At 46.0% G+C, this 19,760-nt stretch overlaps 1 protein-coding gene across 1 annotated transcript in view; it reads right to left on the bottom strand.

The window, feature by feature from the left end:
* Positions 1 to 19,760, bottom strand: part of CDK8 (cyclin dependent kinase 8) — a 66,996-nt gene that overhangs the window by 32,187 nt on the left and 15,049 nt on the right. Inside the window, exons 2-3 of the mRNA XM_073583122.1 lie at positions 11,649 to 11,724; positions 5,958 to 6,068 (exon numbers count right to left, since the gene is read on the bottom strand). Of these exons, the coding sequence (XP_073439223.1) occupies positions 5,958 to 6,068; positions 11,649 to 11,724 (187 nt within the window). The remainder of the gene's footprint in view (positions 1 to 5,957; positions 6,069 to 11,648; positions 11,725 to 19,760) is intronic.

Raw genomic sequence — 19,760 nt, 5'->3', positions numbered from 1 at the left:
GCTCACAGGATCCTCTGGGGCGGGTCTAGACTGCTCAGCATAATTTCCCTGTGAGCACTACCTCCTTGGCAAAGGTCATAATTAACCACTAAATAAAAAAAATCTTTCGAACCAAGAGGAATAAAATAAAAAATAATAATTGGCCACTTTTGCTCTGGAGACAGGTCCTCTTTAAAGTGCTAAGCTCTCATGTAATATATTTGTCAACAGGGTGGAGCTAAAGAGCGGCCCGGTAGAAAGTGCAATCAGCTCTAAATTACCGCCTTTGTAGAATTAGTTTTGGCCTTTGCACCTATTGTGGCCTCAGTGCTGACATTATTGGCAGTAGTTAAATCTACAAGTCACATTTAGTAACTCTCTCCCTTCATAACAGGCTAAGAGGTAAAGAGAGAGCAGCTAAAATGCAGTTTCTGAATCGGACACCCGATTGTGCCTAAACACAAAAGAGCACATTTAGGAGGCAGAAGCGGCAAAGCGAGTCCTTTCTACTTGTAGCCGAGGCCGATGAAAGGCGAGATGCTGGAACCTTGCCGGCTCTGCTGAAGTGCACTTGCAAAAATCCCTTTTCTCAGAATCCCAGCCAGGTCCGGAAGCCTGGCAGAGCGTCGTGCGTTACAGTGGATCAGTATACTTCTGCTGAAAGGAGAGCCCCCGGGCTCATTGAGTTCATTCTATGACCCGTTGCACTATCTTTTCATTGGTATGGAAAAAAAAAAAAGAAAACAGGAACGAGGAATAAACTCTTCCTAAGACTAAATGGAAAGTGCATTAAAATCTGGAATCCAACCAGAGAGGCCGGGCAGCGGCGCGATTCTCAGGGCTTAGCATTGTGCAGACACCTGTAATAACACCGCTCCGGCCCCACACACGTCACCAATTAGCTCGGAGCTGTCAATCAAATCAAACGCCTCTTAAACTTAGGAGTGCGAGATCCGGAAAAGATTTATAAAAGAAATCTCATTAGACTGCCAAGTGCAACAGAAGAGTCCTTTCCGATGGCGGCTACAGGATACAGCAGAGGCCATTACATTCACGCGTATAAAGGAGGTCTGCTATGCAGTAGCCGCAGACCTTCTGCATTTCGATGGAGTAACTGCAAGCCTGGGCAAATATACCCTAGAGGTGGCCATACACAGCAGATAAGTAGCTGAATGGTTGAACAAGCATTGAATGAATAAGATAAGGGAGATCATTCCAGCAACCACAATTGAAAAAGTTAAAAAAAAAAAAAAAAAAATTAAAAATAGTTTGTTTCTTAAAATTGAGTGATCACATACTTCAGAAACAGCCTACGCATTTCAAGCCCACGCAGGGCCCTTCGTCACTGAATGAACGAATGGCTGGTGATCGATTGTGCCACTTATGAAAACAAAATCATATTTTAGTCTAAATTATCCAATTTAGTGCAACCTGGCCGAACACGTCCAATGACATAAGACAAATGATCTTTATCAGAATACTCTATCGATGAGAAATCTTTTGCAGACTTTTGGACTCCGAAAGTATGTCCAATTCCTACGTCTGACAACATCAGCTCCTGGGGTTGACGCTAATCTAATGTATTTGGCCAGATTTACACTGCATTCATATTGAAACCTAAATTTGGAATTCTGCTTGTTATCAGTTAAAGGGAATCGCTCAGCAGGTATTTTGCTATGCAATCTGAAAGCAGCATGGTGTAGGGGCAGAGACCCTGATTCTGTCAATGTGTCACTTACTAGGCTGTGTTTTGTCGGCAGGAGATCACTGCAGGACTAGGAGTCTTGTGCTTCCTAGTCTAACGCCAGCACTTATTATTCAAAACTGGTGCAAAGCAAAAGAGCAGCAGCTGCTTGTGACATTAACCCCTTCATGACCAAGCCTATTTTGACCTTAATGACCAGGCCATTTTATGCAATTCTGACCAGTGTCCCTTTAGGAGGTAATAACTAAGGAACGCTTCAACGGATCCTAGAGATTCCGAGATTGTTTTTTCGTGACATATTGGGCTTCATGTTAGTGGTAAATTTAGGTCGATAATTTTTACGTTTATTTGTGAAAAAAATCAGAAATTTGGCAAAAATGTAGAAAATTTTGCAATTTTCAAATTTTGAATTTTTATTCTGTTAAACTAGAGAGGTATGTGACACAAAATAGTTAATAAATAACATTTCCCACATGTCTACTTTACATCAGCACAATTTTGGAAATACAATTTTTTTTTTGTTAGGAAGTTATAAGGGTTAAAAGTTGACCAGTGATTTCTCATTTTTACAACAAAATTTACAAAACCATTTTTTTTTAGGGACCACCTCACATTTGAAGTCACTTTGAGGGGTCTATATGGCAGAAAATACCCAAGTGACACCATTCTAAAAACTGCACCCCTCAAGCTACTCAAAACCACATTCAAGAAGATTAACCCTTCAGGTGTTTCACAGGCACTAAAGCAACGTGGAAAGAAAAAATGGACATTTTAATTTTTCCAACAAAAATTTTCTTTTAGCATCAATTTTTTCATTTTCACATGGGCAACAGGATAAAATTGATGCTAAAATTTGTTGGGCAATTTCTCCTGAGTGCACAGATACCTCATATGTGGTCATAAACCACTGTTTGGGTGCCCGGAAGGGAAGGAGCGCCATTTGACTTTTTGAATGGAAAATTAGCTCCAATCGTTATTGGACACCATGTCGTGTTTGGAGAGCCCCTGTGTGACTAAACATTGGAGCTCCCCTACAAGTGACACCATTTTGGAAATTAGACCCCTTATGGAACTAATCTAGATGTGTAGTGAGCACTTTGATCCCCCAAGTGCTTCACAAAAGTTTATAACGCAGAGCAGTGAAAATAAAAAAAAATTTTTTTCCTCAAAAGTGATTTTTTAGCACGCTATTTTTTATTTTCACAAGGCTAACAGGAGAAATTGGACCACAAAAGTTGTTGTCCAGAGTACGCTGGTACCCCATATGTGGGGGGGGGGGACACTGTTTGGGCGCACGGCAGGGCTCAGAAGGGAAAGAGCACCATTTGACTTTTTGAAATGAAAATTACCTCTAATCGTTAGCGGACACCATGTCGTGTTTGCAGAGCCCCTGTGTGCCTAAACATTGGAACTCCCCCACACATGACCCCATTTTGGAAACTAGACCCCCTAAGGAACACATCTAGATGCATAGTGAGAACTTTGAACCCCCAAGTGCTTCACAAAAGTTTATAATGCAGTGCTGTGAAAATAAATATTTTTTTCCCCTCAAAAATTTTTTTAGTGCGTAATTTTTTATTTTCACAAGGGTACCAGGATAAATTGGACCCCAAAAGTTGTTGTCCAGTTTGACCCGAGTATGCTGGCACCCCATATGTGGGGGGGAACCACTGTTTAGGCACACGTCGGGGCTCAGAAGGGAAGTAGTGACATTTTGAAATGCTGACTTTGATGGAATGGTCTGTGGGCATCATGTTACATTTGCAGAGCCGCTGGTGTGCCTAAACTGTGGAATCCCCCCCACAAGTGACCCCATTTTGGAATCTAGACCCCCCAAGGAACTTATCTAGATGTCTGGTGAGCACTTTGAACCCCCAAGTGCTTCACAGAAGTTTATAACGCAGAGACGTGAAAATAAAAAAAATCTTTTCTTTCCACAAAAATAATTTTTAGTCCTCAATTTTTTATTTTCCCAAGGGTAACAGGAGAAATTAGACCACCAAAGTTGTTGTGCCATTTTTCCTGTGTACGCTGATACCCTATATGTTGGGGTAAACCACTGTTTGGGCACACGTTGGGGCTTGGAAGGGAGGGAGCACTGTTATGATGAGTCACCGAAGGAGGAAAAAACAAAATACCAGCTAAGTCCAGAAAAACCAGAGAGGTTGGCAGCTATCGGATTGCAGACCCCTGAACCTATCCACAACTAACAGTAGCCGTGGGGGGTTCATACGGTGCCCTAGACCCCTCGATCACAGCCGGAGAACTACATAGCCTAAAGACAGAAAGGGGAAAAACTAAACTGCCCCAGAGCAGACCCCAAAGCAATAGGCAGCCCCCAACATATAATGACGGTGAAGCAAGATGAAAACACTAACACAGATAGAAAGATAGGTTGAGCAAATGATGGGGCCCAAGCTAACTACATAGGACAGGATAGGAAAGCTGCTGTCTGCCATCCGCAAAAACCCTATCAAAATGAGCCAACCGACTGATAGGAAAAACAGGCCCTGAAGTCGCTAGGCTTCAAAAGACTATATCAGCACTCAGGTATATTCTGAAGACAGAGCAAAAGAACAACAGATCAGAGACAAAAATGGAATTCAGCTCAACCCGGCCGGGGATGGCAGAACTCCCAAAAAACAAGGCAAAACAAAAACAAAACTGAAGAGTACAAAGCAGAGCAGAAAAACTTAGCTTTGAGATGCAGGAATCAGACTGGTCTCCAAGAATCCAGCAGGAAAATCACCAGCCAGGAAGAAGGGAGTCGGCAGCCTTATATCCAGTCCTCAATTCCAGCCACCCAGTCATAATCTAGCTGCCCAGGTGTTTGGTAATCAGCCTCACTACCTTCCTTCACTAGAGGGAGTTCATCAGACCTCAATGGTGAAGGGAAAAATGAACTCACAACAGAGCACCGTTTGACTTTTTGAACGCAAAATTGGCTGGAATCAATGGTTGCACCATGTCGCGTTTGGAGACCCCCTGATGTGCCTAAACAGTGGAAACCCCTCAATTCTAACTCCACCCCTAACCCTAATGCCATCCCTAACCCTAACCATAACCCTAACCCCAACCCACCCCTAACCCCAACCCATCCCTAACCCCAACCCATCCCTAACCCCAACCCATCCCTAACCCCAACCCATCCCTAACCCTAACCCCAACCCATCCATAACCCTAACCCCAACCATAACCCTAACCCCAACACATCCCTAACCCTAATCCCAACCATAACCCTAACCCTAATCCCAACCATAACCCTAACCCCAACACATCCCTAACCCTAATCCCAAACAAAACCCTAACCCCAACACACCCTTAACCCTAATTCCAACCCTAACCCCACCCTACCCCTAATTCCAACCCTAACCCTAATTCCAACCCTAATGGAAAAATAAAAATAATTTCTTTATTTTATTATTTGTTCCTGCCTATGGGGGTAATAAAGGGGGGGTTTATTTACTTTTCATTCTATTTTGATCACTGTGAGTTTATCACAATGAACAAAATGAATGAATGAATGAATGAATGAATCTGCAGACGGCGGGCGCACTGCGCATGCGCCCGCCATTTTCCAAGATGGCAGCACCCATGAAGCAGGACGGCAGGACACCGGGAGCCAGAGAGGGACATCGGAGGTACCGGGGGGAGAGCAGAGAGAAGGGGGAGGGGAGCAGATGATGACAGCGGCGTCAGTTGGTATCGGGGGCCGATCGGTCCTGTGAGTCGGGGGGGGGGGGGGGATCTGGGTCTCAAGCCATGTCCAATGCTACTGCTGCATCGGCCATGGCTGGATTGTAATATTTCATCAATTTTCATTGATGAAATATTACTATCGCTCTGATTGGCTGTTAAATGTGATACAGCCAATCAGAGCGATCGTAGCCACGTGGGGGTGAATCCACGCCCCCTGTGGTAAAGAACAAAGCCCCCTGTATCTGCGGGTCGGCTGACCTTTTAGTGACTCCGGTCACCCGACCCGCAGGGGGGCTTTGAAGTCATGACGCCACATGGGCGTCATTGGTCAGATAGGCGTCATGAAAACCTGTGCCAATGTGGCGTCATTGGTCGGGAAGGAGTTAATCAGGATGCTGCTTTAGTCTTCAAATCATCAAAATTAAAAAAAAACAAAAAAAAAAAAAAAACCCACACTTTTGAAAACATTAGACTCCGTTCGTTCCCCGACACGGCGTCAGTTTTGAGAAATCTCCTTCACCGGCTGCATGCTGTACCGTTCTCACTGAAGGACAGAAGTGCGCGGCGCTCTTACCCATAGGTCGTGCTCTGCAAAATCAAATAGAAGATACACCTTTCTGTCCGCGTGGGAGAGGAACACTTTTTGCAGAGAAATAACATTCGGATGTTTCAGCTCTCGTAGAAGCTGCAAAATAAAAAGGAAAAAAATTGGTGAAGAATTTTGCCAACTGTTCGCTCACGTGAACCACACAAGAAATATAGAAAAATGGCCAGATGAAACGGGAAATGTCTGTCCACTGCTGCAGGGAGAAAGGTGGATGGACACAAGTCACATAAAACAATGAAAAAACAAGTCTTTATTTTAAAAAGGTGTTTTAAAGGGATCTGACCTATGGGATCCCCCCAGTGACCTGAAGGGGCTGCGGCAACGATTTAGCAGCGTGTCAGCTCCCATATTCTTCCCTGCACAGATGGGGAAAGGACTCCAAAACAAATCACTCAGGATCGCAGTACATAAAGCAATAATAGGTCACTGGGAACAAATGGAAGTGTTCTTCTTTAACCCCTTACTGACCGCTGATGGGATAGTACGTCAGCTGTCAGTATCCCCGGCTTTGAGGAGGGCTCCGGTGGGGAGCACACCTCAAAGCCGCGACATGTCGACTGTTTTCAACAGCTGACATGTCCCTGCACTAGCAGAGAGTGGAATCGCCGTCCGCCCGCACTCATTAACTAGTTAAATCCCACTGTCAAACGCTGACAGTGGCATTTAACTAAAATTTCCGGCGCACGGCTGGAAATGAGCGCATCGCCGACCCCCATCACGTGATTGGGGGTCAGCGACAAGTTGCCATAACGAGACCTCTATGGTTGTTGATGGCAGATTGCTATGAGCGCCACACTGTGGTCGGCGCTCATAGCAAATATTATTATACATTTTTATAGCGTCATTTATTCCATAGCGCTTTACATGTGGAAAAGGGGCAAACATAGATAAGTACAATAAACCTGAGCAATACAAGACACACAAGTTCAGAAGGGGAGAAGACCCTGCCCGCGAAGGGCTCACAGCAATGTTGTAATTCTACTACATAGAGGCAATCTGAGCATCGCCTCTATGTAGCAGCTATGGCAGCTTCTACAGCCATGGCCAAAAGTTTAGAGAATGACACAAATATTAATTTTCACAAAGTCTACTGCTTCATTTTTTCTAATGGCAATTTGCATATACTCCAGAATGTTATAAAGAGTGATCAGCTTAACAGCAATTACTTGCAAAGTCAATATTTGCCTAGAAAATTACCTTTATCCCCCAAAACACATTTCAACATCATTGCAGCCCTGCCTTAAAAGGACCAGCTAACATCGTTTCAGTGATTGCTCCATTAACACAGGTGTGGGTGTTGATGAGGACAGGGCTGGAGATCAATCTGTCATGATTAAGTAAGAATGACACCACTGGACACTTTAAAAGGAGGCTGGTGCTTGGCATCATTGTTTCTCTTCTGTTAACCATGGTTATCTCTAAAGAAACACATGCAGTCATCATTGCACTGCACAAAAATGGCCTAACAGGGAAGAGTATCGCAGCTAGAAAGATTGCACCTCAGTCAACAATCTATCGCATCATCAAGAACTTCAAGGAGAGAGGTTCCCTTGTTGCCAAAAAGGCTCCAGGGCGCCCAAGAAAGACCAGCAAGCGCCAGGACCGTCTCTTAAAAGTGTTTCAGCTGCGGGATCGGGCTACCAGCAGTGCAGAGCTTGCTCAGGAATGGCAGCAAGCAGGTGTGAGTGCATCTGCACGCACTGTGAGGCGGAGACTCTTGGAGCAAGGCCTGGTCTCAAGGAGGGCAGCAAAGAAGCCACTTCTCTCCAGGAAAAACATCATGGACAGACTGATATTCTGCAAGAGGTACAGGGAGTGGACTGCTGAGGACTGGGGTAAAGTCATTTTCTCTGATGAATCCCCTTTTCGATTGTTTGGGACATCTGGAAAACGGCTTATTCGGAGAAGACCAAGTGAGCGCTACCACCAGTCTTGTCTCATGCCAACTGTCAAGCATCCTGAAATCATTCATGTGTGGGGTTGCTTCTCAGCCAAGGGAATGGGCTCTCTCTCAGTCTTGCCTGAAAACACAGCCATGAATAAAGAATGGTACCAGAATGTCCTCCAAGAGCAACTTCTCCCAACCGTCCAAGAGCAGTTTGGCGATCAACAATGCCTTTTTCAACATGATGGAGCACCTTGCCACAAAGCAAAGGTGGTAACTAAATGGCTCCGGGAACAAAACAGAGATTTTGGGACCATGGCCTGGAAACTCCCCAGATCTTAATCCCATTGAGAACTTGTGGTCAATCATCAAGAGACGGGTGGACAAACAAAAACCTTCAAATTCAGACAAAATAAAAGCATTGATTTTGCAAGAATGGACTGCTATCAGTCAGGATTTGATCCAGAAGTTGATTGAGAGCATGCCAGGGAGAATTGCTGAGGTCCTGAAGAAGGGTCAACACTGCAAATATTGATTTGCTGCATTAACTCATTCTAACTGTCAATATAACCTTTTGTTACTCATAATATGATTGCAATTATATTTCTGTATGTGATAAAAACATCTGACAAACAAACATAAAAACCAGAGGGCAGCAGATCATGTGAAAATATAATATTTGTGTCATTCTCAAAACTTTTGGCTATGACTGTAGTCTCCTATAGAGGATATTGAAGCATGCCAAAAGTAAAATATAAGTTAAAAAAAAAAAAACCCATAAGAGTTTAAATCACCCCCCCTTTCGCCCCAATCAAAATAATATTATTTATTATTATTATTATTATTATTATTAATAATAATAATAATAAATAATAATAATAAAAACCCTACACATTTGTTATCGCCGAGTTCAGAATCGCCCGATCCATCAATAAAAAAAAAAAAAAGGATTAACCCGAAAATCAAAATATCAGAATTACATTTTTTGGTCACCGCAACATTGCACTAAAATGCAAATGGAGATGCTACAAGTCTCGGAAAATTGCGTTTTTTTTTGTTTTTTTTTCTTTTAAGCAAACTCGGGAATATTTTACACCACTTAGTCTGGTTTCACACTAGCGTTACAGGGCGCAGCGCAGGGCCGCTGCTAAGCCCCGCCTCCTCTGATTGCATGACACTGCACGCGATCAGCGTACCCTATATTTAGCATTGGGTACGCTGGTTGTGCACTGGCACAGTTTTGCTGGCGCTTCGCCGAGCGCACAAAAACACTTGCATTTTTGTGCGCTCGGCGCAGCGCCAAAAGGGCGGATGCGGCGGCAAAAGTGTGCCAGCGCAAGACCAGTGTACCCAACGCTAAATATAGGGTACGCTGATCGCATGCAGCGTCCTGCAATCAGAGGAGCTGACTGGAGGGGGCTCGGCCGGGGCTTAGCGGCAGCGCTGCATCCTGTAAGGCTAGTGTGAAACTAGCCTTAGATAAAAAAGAACCTAGACATGTTTGGTGTCTATGAACTCGTAATGACCTGGAGAATCATAATGGCAGGTCAGTTTTAGCATTTAGTGAACCTAGCAAAAAAGCCAAACAAAAAACAAGTGTGGGATTGCACTTTTTTTTGCAATTTCACCGCACTGGGAATTTTTTCCCCCCGTTTTTGAGTACACTACATGGTAAAACCAATGGTGTATTTCAAAAGTACAACTAGTCCCGCAAAAAATAAGCCCTCACACGGCCATATTGACTGAAAAAATAAAACAGTTATGGCTCTGGGAAGAAGGGGAGCGAAAAACGAAAACAAGTTCCGACAATTAAGGGGTTAAAAGAAAACCTCCATTTAAAAGGAACTAAATATCACTGCACTGGAGAAAAACACAAAAGGAAAGCCAAAAATGGAGAAACTTTCTGCAGATTTTTACAGCTCAAAAAACAACAAAAAAAAGTTCCACAGTTTGAGAAAATGATCTGACTTCATTAACCAATGGAAATTTCTGTATTAATTTCTTTTCTGGATCAATTCCTTGCAATTTTCCAGTTCTCTGCTTCGACCATCACAAGAATATATACATAAGGGAATCACGTCTCAGTCTGAAGTGAAAACACATTAAAGGACAAAAAATAAAACTTGTCCCTAAATAGGTTAAATGTGATTTAAACGTCTTGTTTAGAACGGACATACTGATTTTTCCTTCATATAGTTTGACAATATCTGATCAGTGGGGCGGGGGTCCAACACATGGGCTCCCCCACCAACCAACATCTACTCTGGTGGTGGCCAGATATACCCAGTGTAAGGGGCTGTGCTGCTCCAGCTCTGCCCATAGTACAATGGTCGTTCCCAGAGACAGCAGCTCAAATCACATTCACTTTAATAGGAACTGTGCTGCAGTACCTGAGAATAACCACTACACTGTATGGCGCTGTGCTGTTCCAGCTCTGAACTGTGTACATCCCGCCACTGTGATCCGCTGATCTGTGGTGGTGCCGGGTATTGGAGACGCACTGATCTGACATCGTTAACCTATCTTAAGGATGGGTCATCGTTATAAAAGTCTCTAGGCAACCCCTTTAATGAAAATCCATATGGACACTGTTCAAAGCCTAATAGTGAAATAATATAAGAAATTGAATAGAGAAGGCCTTCTATTAAATGGATGGTGTTCAGTATCTGATCGTAAAAAAAAAAAAAAGAAAAAAAAAAAAGAAGGTCTAAAGTGATAAATATGGCAGAATTTAGAATAGGACATGCAGAAAAACTGTAGGTGGAGAAACTAAAAATGAGTTCTGATTTTAGGAAATGTTCCTGGGTCACAATGTTTTCCAAGGAGGCAGCGGACTGTTCATTGCTGGTGTATCTATATCCTTGAACTAACCATCATGTTTAACCAAGATTAATAACAGTGTTCAGATCTGCGCAAAAAGGGAGCCAACCGCCCGCCCAAAAAAAAGGGAGCCAACCGCCCGCCCAAAAAAAAGGGAGCCAACCGCCCCGCCCAAAAAAAAGGGAGCCAACCGCCCCGCCCAAAAAAAAGGGAGCCAACCGCCCCGCCCAAAAAAAAGGGAGCCGCCACCACCACATTGATCAGGACAGAAAAAAATAAAACACCAAGTAAAGTATCCATAAAACAGAGGATTGGGTGCTTTCCTCTGGATTGTCTCACTCCATTTCCAGCAGAAAAATCACATGAATATGCCTCAAAGGGATGGGCAGCTCAATAATGGGCATTGTAAGCCTGTGTTAATTTGGTAGTGATGTCACTTTTCATGATGACTCCAAAATAAATGTAAAAAAAATAAAAATAAAATAAAGAAAAGAACCGGCAAATCCGCAGTCAGTCTGAATTCTGTAGTACACCGTGCTAGTGATGAGGATAGGGGATGATGTCCATAGAAATCAGTATAACGGCGTCAAGCAGACACTGTGTGTAGGTTACTGTGCACAATGCTGCGGACAGGGTCCCTTTAAGCTTGCTTCTCAAGTAGCAATCATTATGCAGCGTGGCCTAGAAACACAAGCACTTCACACCCAGCAGTAACATCATGTACTCGCTGGAAACGTGTGGCAGACAGTGTGCAGGTCTGCGGCATATTGCTCTACTAGGCTGCAAACACCACAGGAAAACCAGCATCAAAGCACGACACACGGTAAAGCACTGATGGCGGATCTCTAGCATATAACAAGAATGACAACTCATAAGGTCACGGGGAACGCGACCACAATAAAGTCACACTCACATAATAAAGAAGCGCCACCACCACCCACGACTGTACTTACAGCGATCTCTCGGCACGCCGACATAGATATCCCAGTACCTTCTATTTGTTTCAGCGCGTAATCTCGATCATCTTTCCTAAAACAGGGTAAAAGCAGGACAGGATTAGAGTGGCGGCCATAAATTGTCGGTTCCACAAGTCAGGACACGACCAAATAATAAAAAAAAAAAATGGCATCTGTGAACAAGCTGTGGATCACAGAGTTCTTCTACAGGACAGACATCAGAATCTAGAAGTATAGAATCCATGATTTATACATCAACTACTCATCCACCATTAGGGTGGGCCGTCTATACAAGATCGGTGGTCCCACACACTGCACCCTCCTACATACAGAGCCGTCTTTGGAGACAGTTTTCCACCCTGCAATCAGATAAATGCAGTTGCTAGGAGTCGGATGAACACTCTCTGAATTTCCCTTTTAAAAGGGAATCAGTCACCAGGTTTTAGCTATGTAATCAGATCAGCATTATGTAGGGGCAGAGACCCTGATTCCAGCTATGTGCCACTTGTTGGGTTGCGTGCTGTCATTTTGATACAATCAGGCTGTGTGCCCACATTGCATTTTTGCCGCTGTGGAAACGCTTAAGAAACGCAACTCCATGCAATCCCATGTGATGCCTCAGTTGCTGTGCCCATGCTGCGGATTTTACCACTGCAGAATTGCATCGAAGTAAAATCCGCAGCATGTCCATTATTTCTGCGGAATCGCGGTGATTCCGCCGCCATGGGATTACATGGAAATGCTCACTTTACGCATGTGGCTATGCCCACCATGCGTAAAGTGAGCGCTTCATGTGCGGATGGTACCCAGGGTGTGGAGGAGAGGAGACTCTCCTCAATGCCCTGGGTACCATATCCCTGTAAAAAAAAAAAAAAAAAAATAGAATTAAAAGTAAAAAATGGAGATCTACTCACCCTCTGTCGGCCCCCAGAGTCCTCAGCGGTGCACGCGGCGCTGCCGGCAACTTCCGTTCCTAGGGATGCATTGTGAGAATCACCCCAGATGACGTTGCAGTCGCCTGACCGCTACGTCATCAGAGGTCATTCGCACAAGGCATCCCTGGGAACAGAAGTTGCTGGCAGCGCCGCGTGCACCGCTGAGGATTCTGGGGGCCGACAGAGGGTGAGTATATCTCCATTTTTTTTTTAATTATTTTTAACATTCTTTTACTTATGATGCTGCATAGGCGGCCTCAATAGCAAAAAGTTAGTCACACTTAAACACCATGCTTGACAAGTGTGACTAACCTGTCAATCACTTTTCCAAGTGATGCTTCAAATCGCTTGGAAATACGCTAAAGATTCTTCAAGCTAAAAACACTTGCAAAATGCATGCGAATTCCGCATGCGTTTTACCCACGGTGGGGAGTTGTGGAAATGCTGTGGACAATTCCACAGCATGTCTGCAACGGCTGCACAAAGACTCATAGTTTTATCCCATTCCGATCTAGCAGTTCTCTGAATGCTGAGCTCTGTATAACCCCGCCCACAGTACTGATTGGCAGCTTTCTGTGCACAGTGTGTCTAGGCAGGGAGATGACAATGGTGTGGGTAGAGTTAGATGGAGCAGTTGTTTAGGAGGCAGGAGACACCTAGTCCTACAGTGACAATCTACTGCTGATAAAATGCTCATTGTATTGTAAGTGACATATTACAGGAATCAAGACTCTCAGCCCCTACATCATGCTGCTCTCAGAATACATAGAAAATACTGCTGGCAGATTCCCTTGTAAAAGGGAACCTGTCAGCATAGAATAACTGTTCAAACCAAGCACCGTCGCTTGGTGAATCATGGCGGGGTCAATCGTTTAACTGCACTTCCTACCTTCTCGTTTTCTCCTCCCCCCCTCTGAGCGACAGCTTTGGGTTCATGGACCCAGAGAAGGTGAAAGACAGGGAAAATAAGTGGAAAGGCTCACTTTAAAGTCTGGCCCCGCCGTGAGCACCGAGTAGCTGCACTTGGTTTGAACAGTCATTGTGTGCTGACAGAGTCCCTTTAACACGATCCAAGTACTTAGTACCAAATTACATGCATTTACATTTATTTTAATGCACTTTGATATAAAAAGCCTCACTACCTAGGCAGTGTTTAGGAACACTACTCAGTCCCGTAGGCCGAGGCCCGGCTCTCTATACACAGCACTTGGCAGCCACACCGGTTCCATTATTGCTACAAGATGTCCTTGTACTGGAAACATCAACTGCAGCGGAGAAGCGAGGCATCAAGCGGACAGAGTACAACACTTGGCATAAATCGGCTGGATTAATCCGCAAAGAACACACGCTGAACGTACACACTAAACGCTGCCAAGTGCACGCCACCATGTACACGAGATCTAGCACACGTCCACTGCTGTATCTGAGAGAAAAGAAGAACAGAGCCACATCTGGATACAACACAGGGGAGTCCCAGCACTGAAGCTTCTCCACATTCACATTATGCATGGATACAATTGTAAAGTACTTGTAAAAACCAGGGCTGTGGGGTTGATAAACCTCCAACGATATCATTTCCCCGACTTCCGACCCCACAGCACTGCCTCACTAGCGAAGATACACATAAGTGCACCCTGACGAAGCTGCGGGTGAAACGCGCGTAGAGGCCATTTGACCGGGCTACACACATCTTCCTGGTTGGACGCATCACTAGATGCAAGTACAGTCCGCCTCCATAGGTAGATACAGGTCTTTGGACAGTCTTAGGGTGTGTGCACACGCTGCGTATTTGGCCGCTGCGGGTTCGCAGCAGTTTTTGCTGTGGTGTACAGTACCATTGTTCCCTATGGGAATAAAAAACTGCAGTGCAGATGGTGCGGATTTTTCCGCTCGGTTTTCCTGCGGTTTTGAAACCGCAGAAAGAATTGACATTTCAATTCTTTCTGCGGATTCCGCTGCGGTTTGCTATCTCCTCCATTGTGGAGATGAAAAACTGCAGGACAGAACCGCAGAGCATTCCGCAGCGTGTGCACGTAGCCTTAGCATGCAGATGATAGATTAGGGGACTTGGGCACTTATTTATATCTATTTACCGCCATAGAATCGTAGAGTTGGAAGGGACCTCCTGGGCCATCTGGTCCAACCCCCTACTCAAAGCAGGATTCGCTAAATCATCCCAGTCAGATGTCTGTCCAGCCTCTGTTTGAAGACTTCCATTGAAGGAGAACTCACCACTTCTCGTGGCAGCCTGTTCCACTCATTGATCACTCTGTCAAAAAGTTTTTTCTAATATCTAATCTGTGTCTCCTCCCATTCAGTTTCATCCCATGTGTTTTCCCTGTATACTATGGGTATTGGTCAGGCTTTTTAGGAACACTCTTTTTTGTATTTAGTCATTTTTATCTTTGTATCAATGAAGATGTATATTTTATCTATATATTGCATTAAACTTCCATGTGTTAGTATCATGTACATGAAGGGCAGCACAGATTCATATCACCTAAAAGCAGAGAGCCTCAGATCAGGAACAGAACAGACATTTATAGGACATTTCAGAACTTTCCCAAATTATTCTGACACATTTACAGCCCATCCTGCATTGTACTACTGTACTCAGTGTATTATATATTGTCGGAGCCGCTCCATTTTATACCAACTCCGACTACATCTCCAAAGCCCTACTGAAAACAATAAAAAAAAAAAAAAAATTGCCTTGTTCTCCCCAATTTTTTTTTTTAAACTTTAGTACTTGTTGCCAATGAGAGCGGCCACCTTTGGCGGAACATGGGCAACGCTTACAAGCTCTTTCTGAGCCAGTCTAGGTGTGGCCCTGAAGCTCTTAGGGATGGACAGAGCACAATCCCACCGTGCTACCGATGATGCAGAGGGAGGCGCCTCAGAGCAGCATCAGGGGTGCACAGTCCAGTCCAGCAGTCGATGGCCTAAAAAGAGCGACTGTCCCCCAAGAATAAGGAATTTGGGAACCTGCTATTAACCCAGCAGCAGATATAACCCGTGGACAGATGTGGTAGTCTGGAATAAAAGAATTTTTTTTCTCAATTTTGTACAACTCCCCTCCCTCAAGCCCGGCCCATCGGACCCAACTAAACAGGTAAAAGACAGGGCGCACATACTGATCATTATGCGTGTTACCTACCATCACAACGTGGGCTTTACGCTCTGTATATAGATCTGGTGTTCATTTGTTGATCTCTTGCCCTTCGTGACCAACTTCAATTAGGTAGTCACAGGCCGTATCCCCTGGAGTCAGGAGGGATCCTGCGCATGCACAACGGGTCAATTTTCTACAGACCCATTTTGACCAGGTAGGTTGTACACATGGGATGCGTCTCGGCGTGGGTAACCTCTATATACACAATATATTGTTCTATCAGGGCCATACTTTATGGCTAATTGTACTGTACAACCCCTGATGAATCTGCTGGGACGGCGATACCCGCGGCCTCTATCCATGGCAGGGGCCTCAAACGCCGCTAGGTAAATTGGCCACACAGAAAAAAAAAAAAAAAACCTGAATTTGATCGGCCGCATTCTTTGCAGGAGGAATGACGCTTTCAGCGATACCATTTTTTCCTATACCTTTAACAAAAATAAATTTTTTTAAACATTTTTGGCATGGTCTTTTTAATGCATTGTATGAGTTATGGTACTGTTTAATAGGCTGTGGGTGATTACGGAGGAGGCAATACCAAACGTATATTTTGCTTCATTTTTGCATACAATTGCTGTTTTAGTGCCCAAGATCCGGAAGCAGCAGCGCATGTTCGCTGAGTCCAAAGTGCTGCCGTCTACTGAACGCAGGTGAATCCGCTGTGATCACTGAACTGTGCCCATTCACCGCGTCCAATACATTCTATAGGGTGAAATTTCTCTTGAAAAGACTCACGTCTCCATAAGATAAATAGACATGCTGCAGTCTGGAAAGACGCACCTCATGTCCGTCTCCATAGGTGAGCCGCGGGCGTCTCTGGACGCATAGTGGACATGGGATCTCTTGAACGCCCAACCACTATGCTGTCACATCTGGCTGCTGCTGGTGTAACGCTGCACAAGTACACAGTGTCAAATCAGCCGTAACTTCGGATCGTGGGCACTATACTTAAGTGGCAAAATATTTTTCATACATCGCTTTGAAGGATTTTTTGTTTATTTTATGTTTTCAAGTTTGTTTTGTCCCCTAATTGGCCCCAGGCAGTAATTTTGTGTTACAATTGGCTCCATATAGCAATTGTGGCCCCCCACATCCCCCATATTGGGCCCCACACTTCAATAGTGTCCCCCCCCCCACGCTGGGCCCCTTCAATAGTGTCCCCCCCCCCCCACGCTGGGCCCCTTCAATAGTGTCCCCCCCCCCCCACGCTGGGCCCCTTCAATAGTGTCCCCCCCCCCCCCCCCACGCTGGGCCCCTTCAATAGTGTCCCCCCCCCCCCCCCACGCTGGGCCCCTTCAATAGTGTCCCCCCCCCCCCCCCACGCTGGGCCCCTTCAATAGTGTCCCCCCCCCCCCCACGCTGGGCCCCTTCAATAGTGTCCCCCCCCCCCCCACGCTGGGCCCCTTCAATAGTGTCCCCCCCCCCCCCACGCTGGGCCCCTTCAATAGTGTCCCCCCCCCCCCCACGCTGGGCCCCTTCAATAGTGTCCCCCCCCCCCACGCTGGGCCCCTTCAATAGTGTCCCCCCCCCCCACGCTGGGCCCCTTCAATAGTGTCCCCCCCCCCCCACGCTGGGCCCCTTCAATAGTGTCCCCCCCCCCCCCCACGCTGGGCCCCTTCAATAGTGCCCCCCCCCCCCCACGCTGGGCCCCTTCAATAGTGTTCCCCCCCCCCCCCACGCTGGGCCCCTTCAATAGTGTCCCCCCCCCCACGCTGGGCCCCTTCAATAGTGTCCCCCCCCCCCACGCTGGGCCCCTTCAATAGTGTCCCCCCCCCCCACGCTGGGCCCCTTCAATAGTGTCCCCCCCCCCCACGCTGGGCCCCTTCAATAGTGTCCCCCCCCCCACGCTGGGCCCCTTCAATAGTGTCCCCCCCCCCACGCTGGGCCCCTTCAATAGTGTCCCCCCCCCCCCCACGCTGGGCCCCTTCAATAGTGTCCCCCCCCCCCCACGCTGGGCCCCTTCAATAGTGTCCCCCCCCCCACGCTGGGCCCCTTCAATAGTGTCCCCCCCCACGCTGGGCCCCATCCTGCAATAGTGTCCCCCCCCCCACGCTGGGCCCCTTCAATAGTGTCCCCCCCCCCCACGCTGGGCCCCTTCAATAGTGTCCCCCCCCCCGCTGGGCCCCATCCTGCAATAGTGCCCCCATCCTGCAATAGTGTCCCCCCCCACGCTGGGACCCTTCATGTATGCAATAATGTGCCCAATCCTGGGCCCATTCCTGTAATAAAAGGAAATTAACTTAGTAACTGGCACAAGGTGTAAAATAATAAAAACAATATCCTTCACTCGATGTTGCTCCCCTGTGCTCAGCAGCGCCCCCTATATTTAATTGTAACACGCCTAAAGCTTCTTTTCAGAGGAGATAAGATGCTGAGTGAACGCGTGCATGTTCTGGCCATTCAACGCCACTGGAAGGTGGACTCGGGAGAAATACCTGTGAGCTGAAGGTGGGTGACCCCAAAAAATAAATAAATTGCTGTTCAGAATCATAGGGTTAAAAAAAATAAAAAAAGTTAAAAGGGACTGTGCAAAAGAAAAACGTAGTTAAGAGCGTGTTGGAGAACTTAGCCGACAGCAGGTCAGGAGCATTTCCTGGTATATCATATACCGTATCTTTACCATAGGCTGTCATTTACCAGATGGAGGCCGAAAGTGTCATCCGCCATCTGGCCGTTAAGGGTCTGCATACCGTGTAATCGTATAAGGAAACATAGCAGACCAATTTCCTATAAAAAGGGGGGGGAAAACACCTTATTTCAGGCGGCATGCTGCTTTTGCAATCATTCTCTGGAGAACAGAGACCTAAACATCGAGTGCGCGGCTACTGTCCAGGGTCTATATCCCGAGGGAATGTTTCCAACAGTGGCCACAAACGTAATGTGCACACAGCCCAAGAAACACAACTTATTAATATACTTCACATCTGAAAGGGGGCCCTGAGATTCCAGTGCCGGCACCCGAATATATAGTGGTATGTGATGAGACAGCCAGCCAGCCCTATTTCAATGGCTAAGCCAGACCCTTTCTGTGTCACAGATGGGGGAAAAAAAAAAAAAAAAAAAAAAAAAAGGGGGAAGAGGATTGGTTTAGCAACAGGAATGAACAGACTGCCCTCTTCACAGAAAGGGCTGGTTCAAACAGCCATTCTAAGGGTGTGTGCACACGCTGTGGATTGTGCTGCGGTTCCGCAGCGGATTTGGACGCTGCGGGTCCGCAGCAGTTTTTGCTGCGGTGTACAGTACCATTATTCCCTATGGGAATAAAAAACCGCAGTGCAGACGGTGAGGATTTTTCCGTGCGGTTTTGAAACCGCAGAAAGAATTGACATGTCAATTCTTTCTGCGGATTCTGCTGCGGTTTGCCATCTCCTCCATTGAGGAGATGAAAAACCGCAGGGCAAAACCACAGAGCAATCCGCAGGTAAAACCGCAGGTCTTTTGACCTGCAGATTTTAAAAAAATCCGCGTGGCCAAATCCACACCCCAATCCGCAGCGTGTGCACATACCCTAATAATACACTGCTCAAAAAATAAAGGGAACACTTAACAATCTAACTCCAAGTACTGTAAATCAAACTTCTGTGAAATCAAACTGTCCACTTAGGAAGCAACACTGATTGACAATCCATTTCACATGCTGTTGTACAAATGGAATAGACAACAGATGGAGATTATTGGCAATTATCAAGACATACTCAATAAAGGAGTGGTTCTGCAGGCGGGGACCACAGACCACATCTCAGTACCAATGCTTTCTTGCTGATGTTTTGGTCACTTTTGAATGTTGGTTGTGCTTTCACAATCGTGGTAGCATGAGAGACTCTACAACCCACACAAGTGGCTCAGGTAGTGCACTCATCCAGGATGGCACATCAATGCGAGCTGTGGCAAGAAGGCTTGCCGTTTGTCAGCGTAGTGTCCAGAGGCTGGAGGCACTACCAGGAGACAGGCTAGTACACCAGGAGACCTGGAGGGGGTCGTAGGAGGGCAACAACCCAGCAG

The sequence above is a fragment of the Dendrobates tinctorius genome, unplaced genomic scaffold (genome assembly GCF_039654945.1).
Source record: "Dendrobates tinctorius isolate UK_male_01 unplaced genomic scaffold, ASM3965494v1 ptg000075l, whole genome shotgun sequence".
Lineage (NCBI taxonomy): Eukaryota > Metazoa > Chordata > Amphibia > Anura > Dendrobatidae > Dendrobates > Dendrobates tinctorius.
This window is presented reverse-complemented; position numbering and strand designations above follow the sequence as displayed.